The sequence below is a fragment of the Oncorhynchus masou genome, chromosome 10 (genome assembly GCF_036934945.1).
Source record: "Oncorhynchus masou masou isolate Uvic2021 chromosome 10, UVic_Omas_1.1, whole genome shotgun sequence".
Classification (NCBI taxonomy): domain Eukaryota; kingdom Metazoa; phylum Chordata; class Actinopteri; order Salmoniformes; family Salmonidae; genus Oncorhynchus; species Oncorhynchus masou.
In genome coordinates this window covers 24,923,701-24,943,955 of record NC_088221.1, presented here as the reverse complement: position 1 = coordinate 24,943,955, position 20,255 = coordinate 24,923,701, and the positions used below count along the sequence as shown (strand labels likewise).

The 20,255-nt window shown below is 43.8% G+C and overlaps 1 protein-coding gene across 2 annotated transcripts; it reads left to right on the top strand.

The window, feature by feature from the left end:
* Positions 1-2,840: 2,840 nt before the first annotated feature.
* LOC135547371 (microtubule-associated protein futsch-like) lies at positions 2,841-20,014 on the top strand. Of its 2 annotated transcripts, XM_064976347.1 has the most exons (14): positions 2,841-2,926; positions 3,253-3,378; positions 3,693-3,791; positions 3,890-3,952; positions 4,055-4,213; positions 4,362-4,511; positions 4,631-4,789; positions 5,973-6,128; positions 6,234-6,358; positions 6,422-6,640; positions 6,919-7,390; positions 13,299-13,405; positions 14,955-15,020; positions 15,313-20,014. In XM_064976347.1, the coding sequence occupies exons 1-14, from the start codon at positions 2,896-2,898 to the stop codon at positions 19,723-19,725; spliced, it is 6,345 nt and encodes a 2,114-aa protein (XP_064832419.1). In that variant the 5' UTR covers positions 2,841-2,895; the 3' UTR covers positions 19,726-20,014. The 2 variants fall into 2 exon arrangements, with proteins under 2 accessions (XP_064832419.1, XP_064832418.1); XM_064976346.1 differs by having other exon boundaries at positions 6,234-6,640.
* Positions 20,015-20,255: the final 241 nt, after the last annotated feature.

Sequence of the window (20,255 nt, the reverse complement as noted above, 5' to 3'; positions counted from 1 at the left end):
CGAGGAACTTAAAACTTTCTACGCTCTCCACTGTCCCGTCGATGTGGATAGGGGGGGTGCTCCCTCTGCTGTTTCCTGAAGTCCACGATCATCTCCTTTGTTTTGTTGACATTGAGTGTGAGGTTATTTTCCTGACACCACACTCCGAGGGCCCTCATCTCCTCCCTGTAGGCCGTCTTGTTGTTGTTGGTAATCAAGCCTACCACTGTTGTGTCGTCTGCAAACTTGATCATTGAGTTGGAGGTGTGCATGGCCACACAGTCGTGGGTGAACAGGGAGTACAGGAAAGGGCTCAGAACGCACCCTTGTGGGGCCCCAGTGTTGAGGATCAGCGGGGTGGAGATGTTGTTACCTACCCTCACCACCTTGGGGGCGGCCCGTCAGGAAGTCCAGTACCCAGTTGCACATTGCGGGGTCGAGACCCAGGGTCTCGAGCTTGATGACGAGTTTGGTGGTTACTATGGTGTCAAATGCTGAGCTGTAGTCGATTAACAGCATTCTCACATAGGTATTCCTCTTGTCCAGATGGGTTAGGTCAGTGTGCAGTGTGGTTGCGATTGCGTCTTCTGTGGACCTATTGGGGCATTTTTTTGAATGGGGTATGCTTATTTAGGATGGTGAGGAAAGCACTTTTAAAGAACAACCAGGCATCCTCTACTGACGGGATATGGTCCATATGCTTCCAGGATACCCGGGCCAGGTCGATTAGAAAGGCCTGCTCGCAGAAGTGTTTTAGGGAGCGTTTGACAGTGATGAGGGGTGGTCGTTTGACCGCGGAACCGTTACGGACGCAGGCAATGAGGCAGTGATCGCTGAGATCCTGGTTGAAGACAGCAGAGGTGTATTTAGAGTGCAAGTTGATCAGGATGATATCTATGAGGGTGCCCATGCTTATGAATTTAGGATTGTACCCGGTAGGTTCCTTGAAAATTTGTGTGAGATTGAGGGCATCTAGCTAAGATTATAGGACGGCCGGGGTGTTAAGCATGTCTCGGTTTAGGTCACCGAACAGTACGAACTCTGAAGATAGATGAGGGGCAAACAATTCACACATGGTGTCCAGGGCACAGCTGGGGGCTGAGGGGGTCTATAACAAGTGGCAACGTTGAGAGAGTCATTTCTGGAATGGTGGATTTTTAAAAGTAGAATCTCGAATTGTTGGCACAGATCTGGAAAGTATAACAGAACTCTGCAGGATATCCTGCAGTAGATTGCAACTCCGCCCCCTTTGGCAGTTCTATCTTGTCGGAAAATGTTGTAGTTGGGGATGGAAACTTCATAATTTTTTGTGGCCTTCTTAAGCCAAGATTCAAACACGGCTCGGACATCAGGGTTGGCGGAGTGTGCTAAAGCAGTGAATAAAACAAGCTTAGGGAGGAGGCTTCTGATGTTAACATGCGTGAAACCAAGGCTTTTACGGTTACAGAAGTCAACAAATGAGAGCGCCTTGGGAATGGGTGTGGTGCTGGGGGCTACAGGGCCTGGGTTAACCTCTACATTACCAGAGGAACAGAGGAGTAGTAGGACGGCTAAAGGCTATAAGAACTGGCCGTCTACTGTAGTGCGTTTGGGACAAAGAATAAAAGGAGAAGATTTCTAGGCGTGGTAGAATAGACTCAGAGCATAATGTACAGACAATGGTATGGTAGGATGTGAGTATAGTGGAAGAAAACCTAGGCATTGGGTGACGAGAGCTGTCGCATCTCTGGAGGCACCAGTTCAGCCTTGACATTAGGAAGTGGCATGTGTAGCCAAGTGATCATAGGGTCCAATGAGCAGCAATAGGTGAGTCAGGGAGCCGTTCGGTAGGTGCTACTATGCTATGCAAGCTGGAGCTAGCGGGCCGGCCGTGGCCAGCAGATGGGTCTTCGGCGACGTCACAATGGAAAAGCCTGTTGAAACCACCTTGGACGATTCCGTCGGCAGACCAGTCGTGATGGATCGGCGGGGCTCCGTGTCGCCAATAAAGGGTACAGGCCAATTGGCATAAGAGGTATTGTAGCCCAGGAATTAGCTGGTAGACCTCTTCGGCTAACCGGAAAATGGGCCTACCTCGAGGCTAGCTCAAGGCTAACTGCTGTTTGCTTCGGGACAGAGACAGGAGTAGTCACTTGGATTGCAGCTAGCTAGCTGCGATGATCCGGTGTAATGGTCCAGAGCTTACGCTAGGAATCCGGAGATGTGGTAGAGAAAAAAGCAGTCCGATATGCTCTGGGTTGATGTCGCAGACTGGCAGGTATTGACCGAGCTGAGGCTGGCTCGTGTCCGAGTTAACGGTGAAGACCGCTAGCAGTGGCTAACTGACTACTACCTAGTAGCAGATCCATACCATGTTGGGTGAGGCGGGTTGCAGGAGAGTATATTCAGTCCGTAGATGGAAAGTGAGATTAAAATATATACCAAATATATACGGGAGGAAAACTATTATTTACACGGGACAAGACAAAACACAAGTCCGACTGCTACGCTATCTTGGGAAAAAATGAGCATGTGTAGGGATGTGACTTCAATCAAATCAAATGTATTTATAAAGCCCTTCTTACATCAGCTGATGTCACAAAGTGCTGTACTGAAACCCAGCCTGAAACCCCAAACAGCAAGCAATGCAGGTATAGAAGCACAGTGGCTAGGAAATACTAGCCAAAGACTTGAATGGAATATGACTGAAGGAGTGGGATGTTTATTTTTCATGTCTCTTTTTTTTAAATTTGTATATCGGTTTTTTTCCCTTTCCAACTATGGATATTTGTTCCATAGTTTACCATCCGTACAGTAGGTGGCGGCATGCATCTCTAACGATTGTTTGCGGACCGACATAATACCATAGAAGAAGAAGGTTATTTCGGTCGAGGAACGTCACTTGCGTCTGTAAGGTGTTCCGAAGCCAGGGAAGGGATGACTGGCCAGACGGAGGCTGATATACCTGGTAAGAAAGCCTGTCAAGTGCCTGTATCTCTTTTTTAAGCACATGGCTGTTATTTAGATAGTGTAGCACCAGTAATGTGTGGTGGTGAGTATTCGCTAACCTGTTGCTATTTCTGGCTTGCTGCGACTTAACGTTTAAATAGGTAGCTGACAACCGCTTGGCATTAGGATTTACTTACTCCTGTAACGTTAGCCTAGTTAAATCAGGGTCATTTTAGTACAACCAGACCTTGTAGGCTATATTAGACCTGTTATATTCCTAAACCCCAAAGAAATGTCGTAGTTTCTCTCCTGTCTGAAGGTAGATTTTTTTTTTTACCGTAACAGAAACGGGAGCAGTCTTCACCTTTGGGAAGAGCAAGTTTGCTGATAATGTGCCCAGTAAATTCTGGCTGAAGAATGACCATCCAGAGGAAATCTCATGTGGGGGGGATCACACTGCTGTCATAACAGGTACTCAATTTGTAGCCAACTTTCTGCCATGGGAGTGGGTGACTTGGAGATGCTGCATAAAAGTATAAATTATCTGTCTGTTGTTTATAAAATGACCAAGTTATTATAAATAGTTATTAACAGTTTATTGATGCTATATTGAACCTGTAATTAGTTATTGCAATGAACAAAAGGTTTTATACTTCAAGTCGTGTAGTATTTAGGCATTCAAATAAAAATAACGTTTTTACAAAAAATGCATAAAAACAGTATAATTAAGAGTTTTATTATCAGTTCATGAAATATAAGTGTAATGCCTTTTCTCTTACCTGTAGGCCATGGCAGGCTGTTCATGTTTGGAAGTAATACCTGGGGTCAGCTAGGACTGGGGTCAGAGATCAATGTCAACATCAACAAGCCCACCGCTGTGAAAGGTCAGTCAGTCCATCATGTACTAGGATTATGTTTGACTCATGTTTTGTCGAAGTTTTGCTACGTTTTGTAATGTTAAAACCTATGTTTTTTCCTTTAGCGTTGAAGTCTGAAAAAGTTAAGTTTGCATCATGTGGGAGAGACCACACAATAGTGTGCACATGTAAGAGAACCATGTTATTTTACTCTGCATTACTTGAGAGGATGTTATGAATGAGTATATGCTGTTATCATTACTTATGAGTCTTTCCCCCATGATTGTCAGGGAGTGGGCGTGTTTATGGTGCTGGCAGTAACCAGGAGGGGCAGCTTGGTTTGGGACACTGTGATGACACAAACACCTTCCACCTGCTTCATCCTTTCTCTGACCATGCACCAATCAAAATGCTTGCTGCTGGCTGCAACACCTCAGCTGCCCTGACAGGTAAGGATGACGACAGATGGGTTGTTTACTGGCATCATCAGTGTAGGGCAGTCCTGTCTGTCTGTCTGTCTGTCGGTCTGGTCTGGTCTGGTCTTGTCTTGCCTGTGTTTCTGATCTTTCACATGTCGTCTGTGTGCTGTATTGTTAGAGGACGGCAGACTGTTCATGTGGGGTGATAACTCTGTGGGCCAGATCGGTCTGGGCACAGAGAGCTACATCTCAGAGCCCAGAGATGTGATGGTGGGACAGCCAGTGGCCTGGGTGTCTTGTGGATACCACCACTCAGCGTTTGTCACAGGTAATACACTCACACATGCATGGTTAATTTAAATTGGGATCTTAACCTTATGCATACCACATCCTGTTGTTATATAATAGCGCGGCTGGGTTATTGTTGTTGGTTTGGGCTTGTTCCAGTGGATGGGGACCTCTACACGTTTGGGGAGAGTGGGAGCGGAAGACTGGGTGTATTCCCAGACCAGTTAGCCAATCACAGAGTCCCTCAGCGTGTGGAAAGCATCCAGGACCCGGTCATCCAAGTGTCCTGTGGAGGGGAGCACACAGTGGCACTCACAAGTAAATACCTCTGTGAAATACTATTACTATTAACCTTTACACATGTGAGTTCCAAATATCTCTAACGCTCGCCCCAGTGTGAGATGTTTTATGCGCGTGATATCAGAATGCATTATTGTTCCAAAATATGATTGTTATGCAATAGGACAGTTGACCCATGCTGCCCTCAAACCAAGGCACACTGCCTGCTAATCTATAGGCTATGAATTGAGGTCGGTTCCGTCTCCTCGTTAATTCACATAAGAATTAGCCCATTTCACTGTTGCTGACAATTTATGTTTTAGGCTTTACTGAGCCGGACAAACTTCTCTCTTCGACAAGAGCCCAAGCACTTCCCCAGTGTTTCCCCCAAGTAGGCATCTCTAGTCAGAACAGGCCCTGCACAAACTTTTCCCCCCTGGCAAATTTTCTGACTGGTGCCCACATTGTATTCATTGTTGTTTTCCTTACAATTACAAATAATAACTTTGGACATGTGTGCATTCCTATCCAAGTAAGTGTCTTATTTTCTGTATATTGTGTTGCCATTTCTACTGTAACATACCGTATGTATGTATGGAGCATAATGTATTTACTGTATTCTGATTCTTGCATAGATTGTAATGGACACATATGATGTGTGTAAAATACTTTTTTGAAGGTTGTACTGATTATGATGAGCTAATGCTAAGCTATTTTCCAGCTATTTGTGGTGCCATGTTTGTTGACACCATACAATGCATTCTGATTGTCACGTAAAGATGTCAGACAAATATGCTATAAAAAACAAGGTGAAGGGATAGTTCACTCGACTGACTTATGGTGCTTTGAAGACAACTGTGATGTTTGGAGTTTGCATTTATCTTTTACAATAAAAAGTGAAATTGAGGAATTAAGTTGTGAAGACCTTTTATTTATCATCAGTACAAAACATTGTTTAGATGCTTTTCAGACAACAATGCTGTTTAGACACGTTTGAAGCATCATACGTTCTGTTGCCACTGTTCCAATCACATATTTGCGAAGGTACTCTGCGGGGACCACTCAACAATGATCACAAATATGTGATCGTACGTGTCAAAGGGTTAATACTAACTAAAGATACGGTACTGTTAATGAAATAAAATAATCTGTCTACTGTTCCTAGCTGGTAACTGTCTCATCTTCTTCTACACCTCTCTCTCTCTTCTTCTCCATGTTCCAGAGGACAATGTGTACGCATTTGGGCGAGGGCAGTATGGGCAGCTAGGCCATGGGACCTTCCTGTTTGAGGTACCTTTGCCAAAAGCACTGGACCACTTCCGGAATGGCAGAGTCAGCCACGTAACCTGTGGAGAGAACCACACTGCAGTGATCACAGGCAATCTTCCATACTATTCTACTAGTATACACTGTTGAATGGATGTTATTCAGAAATTTTAAGCCTGAACATTTTTCCATTGAGGCCTCATTTCTCTCACTCCAGACAGTGGGATTCTATACACCTTTGGGGACGGTCGCCAGGGTAAACTAGGACTGGGGGAAGAGAACTTCACCAACCAGTTCAGACCAACACTGTGCCCACGCTTCCTCAAATACAGTGTCCAGTCAGTAAGTCAAGTAGTGTCTGTGTCTATGTTCGTGCACCTGCTAATACTGTGTATGTGTGTTCAGGTGGCATGTGGCGGCTCTCACATGCTGGTGCTGGCTATGCCCAGACTCCCAGAGGTTGAGGAAGTGGTGATAGAGGAGGATGATGTTACAGAGAGCATTCTGGAGTCTCTGGAGACCTACACCGAGCTGCTCCTGATGGACCCCTCCTTCTTGATGCCCAACCCACAGACCACACCTCCTCTCTGGACCCCGTCTGCTAGGGCCCGCCGCAGGGAGAGGGTGAGTACTGCCAAAACATCTGACAGTTCCAGAAAGGAGATCTGAAGTGTTGAATACAAAGGGTGACAGAGTTGTGGTGTTTTGGTTGCCTTCACTAGCGACCAGTGTTGCATCACATTGCTGCACCTCAGTAATGGTCATGTGTAGTATCCGACTTTATGTGAACCAGTCTAAGTAACTACTCTTTAATACTATTATTATGGTCTGAGGGAGCAATTTAGCCCTTATGTAGCCATTATTTAGTAGATTTATCTACTTTTCTGTGTTCTGTGTTTCAGGAGAGTTCTCCAGAGCAGTTTGGCCAGATGTTCCGTAACCTTCCGCCTCTGATGTCAGGCTTCCTCAATGCCTCCCTGCCCCTGTCCACAAATATCCGCATCTCCAGAACACCATCTGAAGACCCCTGCACCTCCTCACTGTCCTCCAATCCCTCCTCAAACGACCCCCTCAGCCCCTCACTCTCCCTTAAATACAGGTCCAAAACCCCATTAACACCGTCACCCAAGTTCATATTCCCAGACCCTCCTAGCCCTTCACTCTCCTCCAAGTTCTCACGTAAGAAGAGGCCCAGCCCATCAAAATTCCCCAAATATGCATCTAAAGAACACCTCACCCCCCCACAGTCCTTTAAATCCACACATAAACTCATCCCCACCCCCCCAGTGTCCCTTAAACCCTCCTCTGTAAAGCCCACAGATGACAACCAATCCCCCAAAACGCTGTCTGAGGGTCCCACCACACCACAGACAGGTAGCTGAATCCTACAATGCTGTCTTTCCTTTTCACCACAGTACAGTGCCTTCAGAAAGTATTCAGACCCCTTGAATACTTTTGTCTTCGATTTTATTTTTATCCATTCTAGAATAAGGCTTTAACGTAATGTGGAAAAGTCAAGTGGTCTGAATAAGGCACTGTATACAGGCGTAACTGCTTCCCATATTCTATGACCTATCCAGACCTGGGTTCAAATACATGGATTTGAGTATCTGGTATTCAAAATACTTTTTCTGTGTATTTGTGTATTTTCAAATACACAGCCGAAAACAATCACTCATTAAACCTAAATTAATCGCAGTCTCAAATAGCCACCTATCCCCTTTAATAGCCAGGCAACTGCACACATTTCAGCAAATAACGCCCAATTCAAATAAATACAGGGCCTATGTGAATTTTTTATGAGGTAACCGTGAATTACCATGACATTTACAAGGTTTAATATTTGAATTTGGTAAATAAAATAATTCAGTGATGACTTGGAAAAATTGTCAATCATCCGATTTTTATCGCCAGTAGGAAACTGCTAGCCAATGGCTACTAACAGCTGAGAGCTGCTAACTAACTGGCAGGCACAAAAACCATCAACAATCTAGGGAGTACAGAACCCCAGAAATTGGCCGATCACATTCTAGTGGAGAAAGTAAAAACTGCCAAAAATGCACAGTCAAGAGGACAGTTTTCAAATACTTTCCAAGTTTATTTCCAAATGCATTATAATATTTTTTAAATAAAATAAAGTACCAGTCAAAAGTTTGCGCTCAACAGTGCATCCCACTTGTAAAGCCATCCGAAACGGTGCATCCCACTTGTAAAGCCATCTTTAAGACTAAACTTTGGCTAGCCTATCCCTCCCCCTATACTTTAATTGTTGCTTTTATATATTTGATTGTTGCTTTTATTTATTTATATATATATATACTGTGTGTATATATATATATATATATATATATATATATATATTACTACCATTTAAAACTTTGGGGTCCCTTAGAAATGTCCTTGTTTTCCATGAAATATAGTCAAGCCATTGACAAGGTTCTAAATAATGATTTTTAATTGAAATAATAATTGTGTCCTTTGCTTTCGTCAAATAATCCTCCATTTGCAGCAATTACAGCCTTGCAGATCTTTGGCATTCTAGTTGTCAATTTTTTGAGGTAATCTGAAGAGATTTCACCCCATGCTTCCTGAAGCACCTCCCACTAATTGGATTGGCTTGATGGGTATTTCTTACGTACCATACAGTCAAGCTGCTCCCACAACAGCTCAATATGGTTGCGATCCAGTGACTGTGCTGGCTACTCCATTACAGACAGAATACCAGCTGCTTCTTTCCTAAATAGTTATTGCATAGTTTGGAGCTGTGCTTTGGGTCATTGTCCTGTTGTAGGAGGAAATTGGCTCCAATTAAGCTCCGTCCACAGGGTATGACTTGGTGTTGCAAAATGTAGTGATAGTCTTCCTTCTTCAAGATCCCTTTTACCCTGTACAAATCTCCCACTTTACTGCCACCAAAGTACCCCCTGCTTGACAGATGGCGTCAAGCACTCCTCCACATATTTTACTTTTTTCTGCATCTTACAAATGTTTTTCTTTGTGATCCGACACCTCAAAGTTAGATTTGTCTGTCCATAACACTTTTTTCCAATCTTTTTCTGTCCAGTGTCTGTGTTATTTTGCCCATCTGAATCTTTTCTTTAAATTGGCCAGTCTGAGGTAGGGCTTTTCTTTGCAAATCGGCCTAGAAGGCCAGCATCCCGGAGTCGCCTCTTTGCTGTTTACGTTGAGACAGGTGTTTTGTGCGTATTATTTAATGAAGCTGCCAGTTAAGGACTTGTGAGGTGCCTGTTTCTCAAACTAGACAGTCTAATGTACTTGTCCTGTTGCTCAGTTGTGCACCAGGGCCTCCCACTCTTTCTATTCTGGTTAAAGCCAGTTTGCGCTGTTCTGTGAAGGGAGTAGCACACAGCATTGCACTAAGGACATTTCTTAGTGACCCCAAACCTTTTAACGGTAGTATACATATATACAGTTGAAGTCAGAAGTGCACATACACTTAGGTTAGAGTCATTAAAAAAAAAATTCAACCACTCCACAAATTTCTTGTTAACAAACTATAGTTTTGGCAAGTCGGTTAGGACATCTACTTTGTGCATGACACAAGTACTTTTTCCAACAATTGTTTACAGACAGATTATTTCACTTATAATTCACTGTATCACAATTCCAGTGGGTCAGAAGTTTACATACACTAAGTAGACTGTGCCTCTAAACAGCATGACAAAATGATGTCATGGGTTTAGAAACTTCTGATGGGCTAACTGACATAATTTGAGTCAATTGGAGGTGTACCTGTGGATGTATTTCAAGGCCCACCTTCAAACTCAATGCCTTGTTGCTCGACATGGGAAAATCAAAAGAAATCAGTCAAGACCTCAGAAAAATATTGTAGTCCTCCACAAGTCTGGTTCATCCTTGGGAGCTATTTCCAAACGCCTGAAGGTACCAGGTTCATCTGTACAAACAATATTACACAAGTATAAACACCATGGGACCACGCAGCCATCATACTGCTCAGGAAGGAGATGCATTCTGTCTCCTAGAGATGAACGTACTTTGGTGTGAAAAGTGCAAATCAATCCCAGAACAACAGCAAAGGACCTTGTGAAGATGCTGGAGGAAACAGGTACAAAAGTATCTATATCCACAGTAAAATGAGTCCTATATCAACATAACCTGAAAGGTCGCTCAGCAAGGAAGAAGCCACTGCTCCAAAACCGCCATTAAAAAGCCAGACTACGGTTTGCAACTGCACATGGGGATGTAGATTGTACTTTTTGGAGAAATGTCCTCTGGTCTGATGAAACAAAAATAGAACTGTTTGGCCATAATGACCATCGTTATGTTTGGAGGACAAAATGGCAAGCCGAAGAACGCCATCCCAACCGTGAAGCACGGGGGTGGCAGCATCATGTTGAGGTGCTTTGCTGCAGGAGGGACTGATGCACTTCACAAAATAGATGGCTTTATTAGCAAGGAAAATTACATGGATATATTGAAGCAACATCGCAAGACATCAGTCAGGAACTTAAAAGCAGCTTGGTCGCAAATGGGTCTTCCAAATGGACAAGCATACTTCCAAAGTTGTGACAAAAATGTCTTTAAGACAACAAAGTAAAGGTATTGGAGTGGCCATCACAAAGCCGTGACCTCAATCCTATAGAATATTTGTGGGCAGAACTGAAAAAGCGTGTGCGAGCAAGGAGGCCTACAAACCTGACTCAGTTACACCAGCTCTGTCAGGAGGAATGGGCTAAAATTCACCCAACTTATTGTGTGAAGCTTGTGGAAGGCTACCCAAAATGTTTCGACCAAAGATTAACAATTTAAAGGCAATGCTGCTAAATATTAATTGAGTGTATGTAAACTTCTGACCCAAATGGGAATGTGATGAAAGAAATACAAGCAGAATTAAAAGCTGAAATAAATCATTATCTCTCCTATTATTCTGACATTTTCACATTCCTTAAAATAAAGCGGTGATCCTAACTGACCTAAGACAAGGAATTTTTACTAGGATTAAATGTCAGAAATTGTGAAAAACTGCGTTTAAATGTATTTGGCTAAGGTGCATGTAATCTTTCGACTTCAACTGTGTGTGTATATATATATATATATATATATATTTATATGTCCAAACGTACATATAAAGTACCAGTCAAACATTTGGGCACACCTACTCATTCAAGGGTTTTCTTTATATATTATATATATATATATATATAATGTGTATGTATGCATATATATATATGTGTATGTATGCATGTATATATATATATGTGTATGTATATATATATATATATATATATATATATATATAGAAAACCCTTGAATGAGTAGGTGTGCCCAAATGTTTGACTGGTACTTTATATGTACGTTTGGACACCTACTTTGGACTGGTACATATATATTGTATCTATACAGTACCAGTCAAAAGTTTGGACACACCTACTCATTCAAGGGTTTTTCTTTATTTTTACTATTTTGTACATTGTAGAATAATAGTGAAGACATCAAAACTGTGAAATAACACATATGGAATCATCTAATAACCAAAAAAGTGTTAAACAAATCCAAATATGTTTTACATTTTAGATTCTTCAAAGTAGCCACTTTGCCTTGATGACAGCTTTGCACACTCTTGGCATTCTGTCAACCAGCTTCATGAGGAATGCTTTTCCAACTGTCTTGAAGACGTTGCCACATTACCTGAGCACTTGTTGGCTGATTTTCCTTCACTCTGCGGTCCAACTCATCCCAAACCATCTCAATTGGGTTGAGGTCAGATGATTGTGGAGGCCAGGTCATCTGATGCAGCACTCCATTACTCTCCTTATTGGTCAAATGGCCCTTACCCAGCCTGGAGGTATGTTTTTGGGTCATTGTCCTGTTGAAAAACAAATGATAGTCGCACTAAGCGCAAACCAGATGGGATGGCGTATCGCTGCAGAAAGCTGTGGTGCCATGCTGGTTAAGTGTGCCTTGAATTCTAAATAAATCACAGACAGTGTCACCAGCGAAACACCCCCATAATATCACACCTCCTCCTCCTCCATGCTGCACGGTGGGAACCACACATGCAGAGATCCTAGCGTGCACATACTCTGCGTCTCACAAAGACACGGTAGTGGGAACAAAAAATCTCAAATTTGGACTCATCACACAAAATGACAGATTTCCACCAGTCTAATGGCCATTGCTCGTGTTTCTTGGCCCAAGCAAGTCTCTTCTTATTATTGGTGTCCTTTAGTAGTGGATTCTTTGCAGCAATTTGACCACGAGGGCCTGATTCACGCAGTCTCCTCTGAACAGTTTATGTTTAGAGTTTGTGTCTTTTACTTGAACTTTGTGAAGCATTTATTTGGGCTGCAATCTCAGATGCAGTTAACTCTAACTTAACTTATCCTCTGTAGCAGAGGTAACTCTGGGTCTTCCTTTCCTGTGGCGGTCCTCATGAGAGACAGTTTCATCATAGCGCTTGATGGTTTTTGCGACTGCATTTGAAGAAACTAGAATGACAGTGTAAATAGCAGCCAACTTTCCAGGACAGTAGACATGTCTTATGTGGGCAGAAAGCTTAACTTCTTGTAAATCTAACTGCGCTGTCCAATTTACAGTAGCTATAAGAGTGAAAAAGACCATGCTATTGTTTGAGGAGAGTACACAACAACAAAACACTTATCATGGCAACTGGTTTGATATATTCACCTCTGAAGGCAAATAATGTACTTACATTCAGTAATCTTGCTCTGATTTGTCATCCTGTCTTAATGTAATGATGGACTGTCGTTTCTCTTTGCGTATTTGAGCTGTTCTTGCCATAATATGGACTTGGTCTTTTAACAAATAGCGATATCTTCTGTATACTACCCCTACCTTGTCACAGCACAACTGATTGGATCAAACACATTGAGACGGAATGAAATTCCACAAATTAACGTTTAACAAGGCAAACCTGTTAATTGAAATTCATTCCAGGTGACTACCTCCTGAATGCCAAGAGTGTGCAACGCTGTCATCAAGGCAAAGGGTGGCTACTTTGAAGAATCTAAAATATATTTTCATTTGTTTTAACACTTTTGTTACTACATGATTCCATCTGTGTTATTTGATAGTTTTGATGTATTCACTATTATTCTACAATGTAGAACATAGTAAAAATAAAGAAAAACATTGAGTAGGTGTGTCTTTTGACTGGTACTGAATATCTGAATTCTTACATTGAATGTATGTGAAAGTAATTGAGATTTTTGAAATAGTATTTGAACCCAAGTCTGGACCTATCCCAGTGCAGCCATGTTCTCAGTATCTGTATTTACAGAGAGGACCAAGGACACTTTGATAGAAGCAACTGACAGCCGGATGCTCATTGAGAATTTGGAGAAGAACATGGATGAAGAAGACAATAAAGACATGTTGCCAGACCTGGTGAGTACAGTGGTTTTATTATAGAATATTACCATTTGTAGCATGTGTTATGTGTAGGTAGGTATGCTGTCTTGCTTTCTTCTGAGGTACGTGGGCTCCATGTCTTTGGCCTGGGATCATAATGGTCTCTGTTCCCCTCTACGTTTGTCTGGGTTTTCTGTTCTCCTTTACTTTGGTCTGTGGCCTGGGTGCTCCAAGGCAGGAAACAGTGTTTGCAGGCAGTCTTTGAGTATTCCAGGAAAATGTGCATAGCTCAGCACACTCGTGTGTGTGTGTGTGTGTGTGTGTGTGTGTGTGTGTGTGTGTGTGTGTGTGTGTGTGTGTGTGTGTGTGTGTGTGTGTGTGTGTGTGTGTGTGTGTGTGAGTGAGATAGGGGGGCATTTTCCATTTGGTGGAACACCAGGGGGGGAGACCCAAAACCATTCATTTTAATTGTACTTGTTTTGGGATCTCTCCATCTGTTTCTGTATCTGTCTCACGCTCATTTGCTTTTCCAAGAAAATATGTCATAAGTCTCCTCAAGGCAGCTTCAGTACTGCAGATGGCTCCTGCGAATAGACAAATGTGTTTGAGCTTAACCCATGTCCCTGCCACCATCCCTCCCATCACCATACACACATAACAAGTATACACACACACACACACACACATAATGCACCTCCTTGTGTGTAGCTAATCCATAGTGTTGACTTGGCTGGGATGACGACACACTTCACGTCCATGTTTCCATGACTCCTGCTGAGGGAGACTGTGAGGGAGTCTCCTGTGTTCAGATGAGAAGCGGATTTAGTTACACACAGCCAAACACTGCCACAGAAGCTGGATGCTTTTAGTGATACAAGCACAATGTTTTTACCAACAATATCTTCATCACAGTCTTCATCAGACCATGCTTGTTGCAGCACACAATGACATCCAGCACTGTGAACAACAGACGTGGAGGAGAGCGAGCAGCTAGAGAAACATGATATTGGGAAGACCAGGCTTTTCTTTTCGTTGTGCTTCCTCTCCCATGCATCTGAGGTCATTCTTTACACAGAGCCATTACAGTGTCTTGTGTGCTATGAGCCTGAGTGTATACTGTACAGGTTTTATCTAGTCCATGAGAGCCTCTGAGGTGTAGTATATGAGAAGTTATGAGATAGATGAGTTTGGCACACGTTGATGAAGGTGCATATGTTAATGAATTGTTTGGAAAATCTTCTAATAAAGGTTGCCTTGGCAATGAGCACCCTCTCATTATCTTAGATTATCATTTATTTCCAGCAGAGATGGGGAAAAAAATAGAGGGATTGAATCGCCATGCGTCTTAGTTCTTCCTACCGGCCTCTAGTTATGTGGTTTGTAGGCTCATGCTTGCCTGCAGGAAAGCTGATTACACACACTTTGTTTACATTCCTGATGGAAATAAGATTATAGCTTTTGTGTTGTAACCCTTTGTAGCAGTTTCATTGTAAGAACTTCTATGTAAGTATTGCCGTATCTCTATATAGTTCAATGAGATGTTGAGTTTGGTTGTGAGACTTGTGTCCCGTTCTCTTTGAGGCAGGCATTACCATCAGGAGGAGATTTTGGCGATGAGACTGGGACTACATCTGCAGAACAGAAGGATAAGGTATGTTATTGTATTTACTGGAAGGGAGAGGAAATAAGGACTGCCATCTACAAGTCTTTCTCCTTTATTACACTCTACCTTTAGCTACTTTATTCTGCTTTACACATTACTGTCTCCTCTTTATGTTTCAAATCCTTCTCTCTTTTTCTCTACTCTTTGAATATTCTCTCTTTTTGCAAAACCTTATCCTGTTTTCATCTAATTCTTCCTTTGCTCTCTTCCTTTTATTTCTCTTTACAACTTTCTCTGTCTTTCTCTTTCTGTCTCCTTCACTCTTTCTCTATCTCTCCAGGGACATAAAAAGGGTCGGGCTCTGAGGAGAGCTGTTAAGGAGGCAGAAATGGAGGTTGAACAAGCCCCGGCCAACAGGAAGCCGCAACTACTTTCCCATAAGGCCCTTCCCACCGAGCTTCTGAGAGGCTCCAGCTTGAGTTCATTAAAGGCAGAGGGCACACCCCCAAAGAGCCCCAAATGCTTAATGAACCCTCAGACCCCAGCCAGCGGCAAGGAAAACATTGCCTTGACAGCAGAAAATTCTAGCTTCAAAGTGAACACCAGTAAACTGACAGGTAGTAATCTGCAAATCACAGGTAAAGCAGGGTCTAAACCAATTTCACCAGCAAAGAAACAAAGCAAGTTATCCGTATCGAAACCTAGCACTCCTACACACAGCCAGATCCAGATATCTGTGTCTAAACCCAGCACTCCAAAACATGGTCAAAACAAACCGTCTGAATCTAAACCCAGCACTCCAAAACATGGTCAAAACAAACTGTCTGAATCTAAACCCAGCACTCCAAAACATGGTCAAAACAAACTGTCTGAATCTAAACCCAGCACTCCAAAACATGGTCAAAACAAACTGTCTGAATCTAAACCCAGCACTCCAAAACATGGTCAAAGTAATCTGTCTGAGATGAATAAAGGTACAGAGATGAAAGGTAAAGGCCCTGTAAAAGTTCAAGTTAAAGAGGCTTTCAAAGACAAGACCTCTAAAATTGCAGAGGAAGATACTAAAGCAATTGAAGTTCAAAATAAACCACTTCAAGAGATCATGTCCCCTCCAGTCAAATTTAAAGGTAAACCCGTGGAAAAGGAAACAACTCCAATTAAGGCTACTGCTGAAACCATTCCTTTGAAAGTAAAGAGCATTCCCAAGAAGATTGTAGATGATAACAAACCATCTGAATGTAAAGGCACTCCAATAAAAGGAAGAAATAAGGCAAAAGAGGTGAATGAAGAGAAAATGGAAGAGTCTATTACTTTCAACGAGTCAGGGACAACAGTGGGGAACAAAATGGCAGTTAAAGATAAAGGCAAAGAAAAAGAAAGTGCACCCACCAAAACAAAAAATGTGCCCAAACCAAAAGATGTTGAAGCAAAACTAACTGAGTTAGAAGGAGCCCCAGTGAAACTGAAAAGCAAGCCGACAGAGGTTTCCAGCCAAGCAGTCTTAGTAGAACCTACCTCAAAGGCCAAATCACCAGTCACATCACTCTCATTATCAGATGCACTACCTCAAAATGCTGGAGATAAGAAGTCAACAAAGTCACTGGTTGTCTGTCAGGTCAGGGATAGAGTGGAGGTCCCAGGGGAAGATGCCTTTGATGAATCCCAGGAGGGGAAGCCTAGCTGGGGAGGATTTCTCAGCGATGCAGCCTCTCTCCTTCCAGATGTGGGGATGGCGGGGACAGCCATGGGGGTCCTGAGTGAGGCGGTGACGAGCGTGAGGGGGATTCAGTCGGAGAGTGACACAGACACTTCTATCCCTCCTCGGCGGTCCAGCCGGGTAGAGAGGTTCACCAAACAGAGCGCCATCACCCAGCCTTCCTCCACATCACCCTCTTCTTCAACATCAGATCCAAGCACAGCTGAGCAAAGCAAGAGGACTGACGCCCGCATCGGCACCCTCAGGAATTCTGATCAGGAAGTGGGGAGAAGGATTATTGAGAAGGACCCAGAAACCACAGAGGCTGCTAGCGAGAGGTCAGGAGGTCAGGCCAAGATCAATTATGATGAGAACTCTAGTAGTCAAAGTTTGGGAACTGAGGATGATGAAGATAAAGAGTCCACAAAGAGACATGGAGATGGGACAGAAATGGAGAGCACCAAACAAGAGGAAAAAGAGGCTTACAGAAGTGTTAAGGGTCTGGAAGATGACAGTGATACTGTGGCCAGCGGAGAGGGAGAGGAGGGTAGAGAAGAAAAGAGTGAAGACAGCAAGGGCGCGGAAGAAGAAAAGAGTGAAGAGAGCGAGGGCGCAGAGGCAGAAGAAAAGAGTGAAGAGAGCGAGGGCGCAGAGGCAGAAGAAAAGAGTGAAGAGAGCGAGGGCGCAGAGGCAGAAGAAAAGAGTGAAGAGAGCGAGGGCGCAGAGGCAGAAGAAAAGAGTGAAGACAGTGAGGGCGCGGAAGAAGAAAAGAGTGAAGACAGCGAGGGCGCGGAAGAAGAAAAGAGTGAAGACAGCGAGGGCGCGGAAGAAGAAAAGAGTGAAGACAGTGAGGGCGCGGAAGAAGAAAAGAGTGAAGAGAGCGAGGCTGCAGAGGCAGAAGAAAAGAGTGAAGAGAGCGAGGGCGCAGAGGCAGAAGAAAAGAGTGAAGAGGATGCGGAGGCGGAAGAAGAAGAAGAAACGAGCGATAGTGTGGGGACAGGAGAGGGGGAGGATGAAGACGAGAGGTATGAGAGTGAGGGGACAGGAGAGTGGGAACAGGGAGAGAAGAGTGATAGTGATGTGACTATAAAGGGGGAGGAGGAAGAAGAGAAAAGTGATGAGGGTGCACTACAGGGGGAGGAGAAAGAAGAGAAGAGTGATAGTGAGGGGACAAGTGATGGGGAGGAGAGCAAAGAGAGTGATTCTGAGGCAAGCCTAGAGGAGGAGGGAGAGGAGACGAGTGCACAGAGTGAGGGGGAAGGAGAAGAGGGCGAAAGTGGTTCTGGGACAAGTGGAGAGGAGGAGATGAGTGAAGAAGAGTCCAGTGATGAAGAGAGTGGGGATAAAGAGGAAGAGGAGAGCAATTCGAGTGAGTATGAAAACGAGGAGAGTGGCGATGAATCAGGAAGTGAGGCAGAGAGCAAGAGTGAGGTATCAGCAGAAGAGAAAGAAGATAAACAAGCAGAAAGTAAAGCCACTGAGTCAGCAGAGGAGGAAGGAGAGAACCAAGAAGATGAAGAGAGTGGAGCAGAGGAGGAAGAGAGTGGAGCAGAGGAGTTAGGAGAGAACCAAGAAGATGAAGAGAGTGGAGCAGAGGAGGAAGGAGAGAACCAAGAAGATGAAGAGAGTGGAGCAGAGGAGGAAGGAGAGAACCAAGAAGATGAAGAGAGTGGAGCAGGGGTGGAAGGAGAGAACCAAGAAGACGTAGGGAGTGAAGCAGAGGAGGAAGGAGAGAACCAAGAAGATGAAGAGAGTGGAGCAGAGGATGAAGGAGAGAACCAAGAAGAGGAAGAGAGTGGAGCAGAGGAGGAAGAAGGAGAGAACCAAGAAGAGGAAGAGAGTGGAGCAGAGGAGGAAGAAGAAGAGAACCAAGAAGAGGAAGAGAGTGGAGCAGAGGAGGAAGGAGAGAACCAAGAAGAGGAAGAGAGTGGAGCAGAGGAGGAAGGAGAGGGAGAGGATAAGGAAGGTAGTGAAAGTAAAGAAAATGAGGAGGAGGAGGAGGAGGCAGGCGTAAGTGAGGAGGAGGGGGAGGAAGAAGAAAGTGGAGAAGGTGAGGGTGATGCAGGAGAGGGGGAAGCAGTTGAGGGTGAGGATGAAAAGGAAGGTGAAAAGGATGAGAACAACGAAGTTGAAGAGGGTGAGGAGGGACGAGAAGATGATGAGAAAGAAGCCAGGGGAGAGGAAGAGGTTGAAGGTGGAAAAGGTGAGGAAGAGGAGGAGGAGGAAGAAGAGGGAGACAAAGAAGCAGAAGGAGAAAAGGAAGGAGAGGAAGAGGGAGAGGAGGAAGAAGAAAGACAGCAAGGAGAGGGGGAGGATGAAGGAAAGGAAGAGGGTGAAGGGGAGGAGGAAGAAGAAGAGGAAATAAAAAATAGAGAAGATCAAGGAGAAGGAAAGGATGAGGATATGAAAGAAAGAGAAGAGAATAATGAGGAGAAAGGAGAGGATGAGAGTGAAAAGGGGGATGGTGAAAAACAGGAAGAGGAGAAAGAGGGAAGAGGAGTGCATGAAGAGAGAGATGAGGAAGCAAATAAACCAAAAGAGGAAAGGGAGTGGCAAGAGGAGGAAGATGAGGAAGTGAAGGGAAAAAACGGGGAGGGGGAGGAGAAGGGGGCAGGTAAAAAAGAAGGGAAAGAAAATAAGACAAGTGATGGGGAGGTAGAACAAGAGGAGGAAGAAGAGGGCGCGTGTGAACAGAAAGGGGAGATGAATGAGAAGGGAGCGGTAGAGGAGGAAGGAGAAGAAGAGGAAGAGGAAGAGGAGAAAGATAGTAAAGGAGAGGAAGAAGAAGAGGGAGAGGAAGAAGAGGGAGATGAAGAAGAAGACGGGGAGGAAGAAGAAGAGAGAAAATCACAGAAAGGGATAAAGAAAGGGTCACAGAGCGTACCACCTAAAGCAGCTCCCCCCAGCAGGAAAGGGAAGGAAGAGCCCCCAATGGAGAAACCCAAACCACCGGCCCGCACCAAGCTGAGGACCACATGGGGAAAACAGGCCAATGGAACCCAAGAATCCCAACAGTTCTGGAACAATGTCTTACCCCAGTACCTGGAGCTGAAGTGAAATATACTGGACATCAATGGATTCCAATTTTATTTGGGTCAGAACCCATAACCTGACTGTTAATAACAGCTGGAATGGGTCTGGACCTCAGAAAACTAAGCCAGGTGCTCAATATACAGCACGACCCTACGTAAACTCCTTGAATTTAATCAATATCTGCATACAATTTACACAATATGCCCACTGTACTGTAAGGTACTGAACTGAGTGTAGTCATGCATTATACTGTACTGAATTGTAATATACAGATATTTGTATTAAATAAAGAGAAATTGAGAATTTCACAGGACTGTCAGGAGCAAAGACTGTTTTTCTAGTAGATATAGTAGACATAGTAAAATATGATTGTTCTGTCTCTATACCTAGGTGATAGGGTATCATTAACCCCTAGAGTTCAGTATACTGTAATTATAGATGAATGTACTATGACTGTCTGGAAGGGCACTTGGAGCCAGCAGAAGACATGGGATCCACTTCTAGAATCTAAAACATCAATTTCTGCAGTACATGTAGGAGAAACAAACATGTGC

Bases quoted from the DNA above. Each gene is read 5' to 3' on its own strand.
- LOC135547371 (XM_064976346.1), top strand. From the start codon at position 2,896: ATGACTGGCCAGACGGAGGCTGATATACCTG. The intron at 2,927-3,252 runs GTAAGAAAGCCT...TTACCGTAACAG, and splicing joins GACGGAGGCTGATATACCTG to AAACGGGAGCAGTCTTCACC. The intron at 4,512-4,630 runs GTAATACACTCA...GGCTTGTTCCAG, and splicing joins CCACTCAGCGTTTGTCACAG to TGGATGGGGACCTCTACACG.